The 1,136-nt window shown below is 55.3% G+C and overlaps 1 protein-coding gene across 1 annotated transcript in view; it reads right to left on the reverse strand.

Annotated features, from left to right (window-relative positions):
• Positions 1 to 335, reverse strand: part of Sord (sorbitol dehydrogenase) — a 35,272-nt gene extending 34,937 nt beyond the window's left edge. Inside the window, exon 1 of the mRNA XM_015480709.1 lies at positions 155 to 335. Coding sequence (XP_015336195.1) covers positions 155 to 220 — 66 coding nt within the window. The 5' untranslated portion in view covers positions 221 to 335. The remainder of the gene's footprint in view (positions 1 to 154) is intronic.
• Positions 336 to 1,136: the final 801 nt, after the last annotated feature.

The raw sequence follows: 1,136 nt of genomic DNA on the forward strand, positions 1-1,136 counted from the left end.
CCCCACCCCCACTTTAACCCCTATGGTAACCAGCTCAAAAAACACCTAAGATGAGGGGCCTTTGCTAGGCTGGAACTGGAGAGCTGGGACCTGCTGGGCTCAGAGAGGAGTGAGGAAGGGTCGAGTAGGCTCCCCACCCTCCTTCCTCTTTTACCAAGCGAATGTCCCCAGGTCCGTGCACAACAAGGGAGAGGTTCTCGGGCTGGGCCGTCGTCGCCATGTCACTCTCTAGCTCGCGTGTGGTACTGGAGTCTGCAGGGCCTGTGGCGGTACGGGTCCTGTGGATGGTTCTGGTCTTTGCCCTGCAGAGGGTCCGGGGTTAGAATTGGGAGGTGGGGCCTGGGCTCTGCGGCGCGCGCCGGCCGGGGGCGGAGCCTTCTCATTCTTGACTGCCGGGGCGGGGCTGGCGTGCAGGGGCGGAGCTGCCAGCTCCCTCAGAACCACCAGCTGGAGAGATCCGCGAGGCCCCCTGCTTTTGTCTGCACTGTTCTTCTGCTTGGCTCAGACTTTGCTGCCCTGAAAGCAGCCTACAGAGTTAAAGCCAGCAAACCGGCATGCTCAAACGCTAGCTGAGGAAAAATGGGCACCAGGATTTTGGGGAGCTATTGAGAATGCAGATTCTCTGGGCCAGTACCGAGATTCTTATACAGTAAATCTAGAGAAACAGGCGCTATACTGATGGCAGTATCCATGTTGGCGCCTTGTCCCCTGTGCCCAGCACAGAGTCTCTCATCAAGGCATAAGTGAATGAATTCGTGCATCATACTATGGGCCTGATTTATCCCATGGGCCTGATACATCTTTATAAAGAAGCTGTGAAATGGAAATTGTGCGAACCTTTCTTTTTAACTGCACTGCTGCTTCTATTTGAACAAGAGTTGAGGCACAAACTCAAGCTCCTTCAAGGTCTCCCCTCTCAGGGACACAGTGAGGGTTAACTCTCTGGGAGGGAGCCGCCTTCCTGGCAAGCCCGACTATAAAGTACTCGTCCCTCCTTTAAGGGCATTGTCAGGACTTCATTCCCTCCCTGTTTCAGCCACACTACCAATCTTCTTATCTCTTCCAGAGGTCTTTCCCCAGAGCTGCAACCCTCGAAGACGTCTCCCTGTGGCACTGACTGCATGCCCAACCTGTGG

The sequence above is a fragment of the Marmota marmota genome, unplaced genomic scaffold (genome assembly GCF_001458135.2).
Source record: "Marmota marmota marmota unplaced genomic scaffold, marMar, whole genome shotgun sequence".
NCBI classification, from domain to species: domain Eukaryota; kingdom Metazoa; phylum Chordata; class Mammalia; order Rodentia; family Sciuridae; genus Marmota; species Marmota marmota.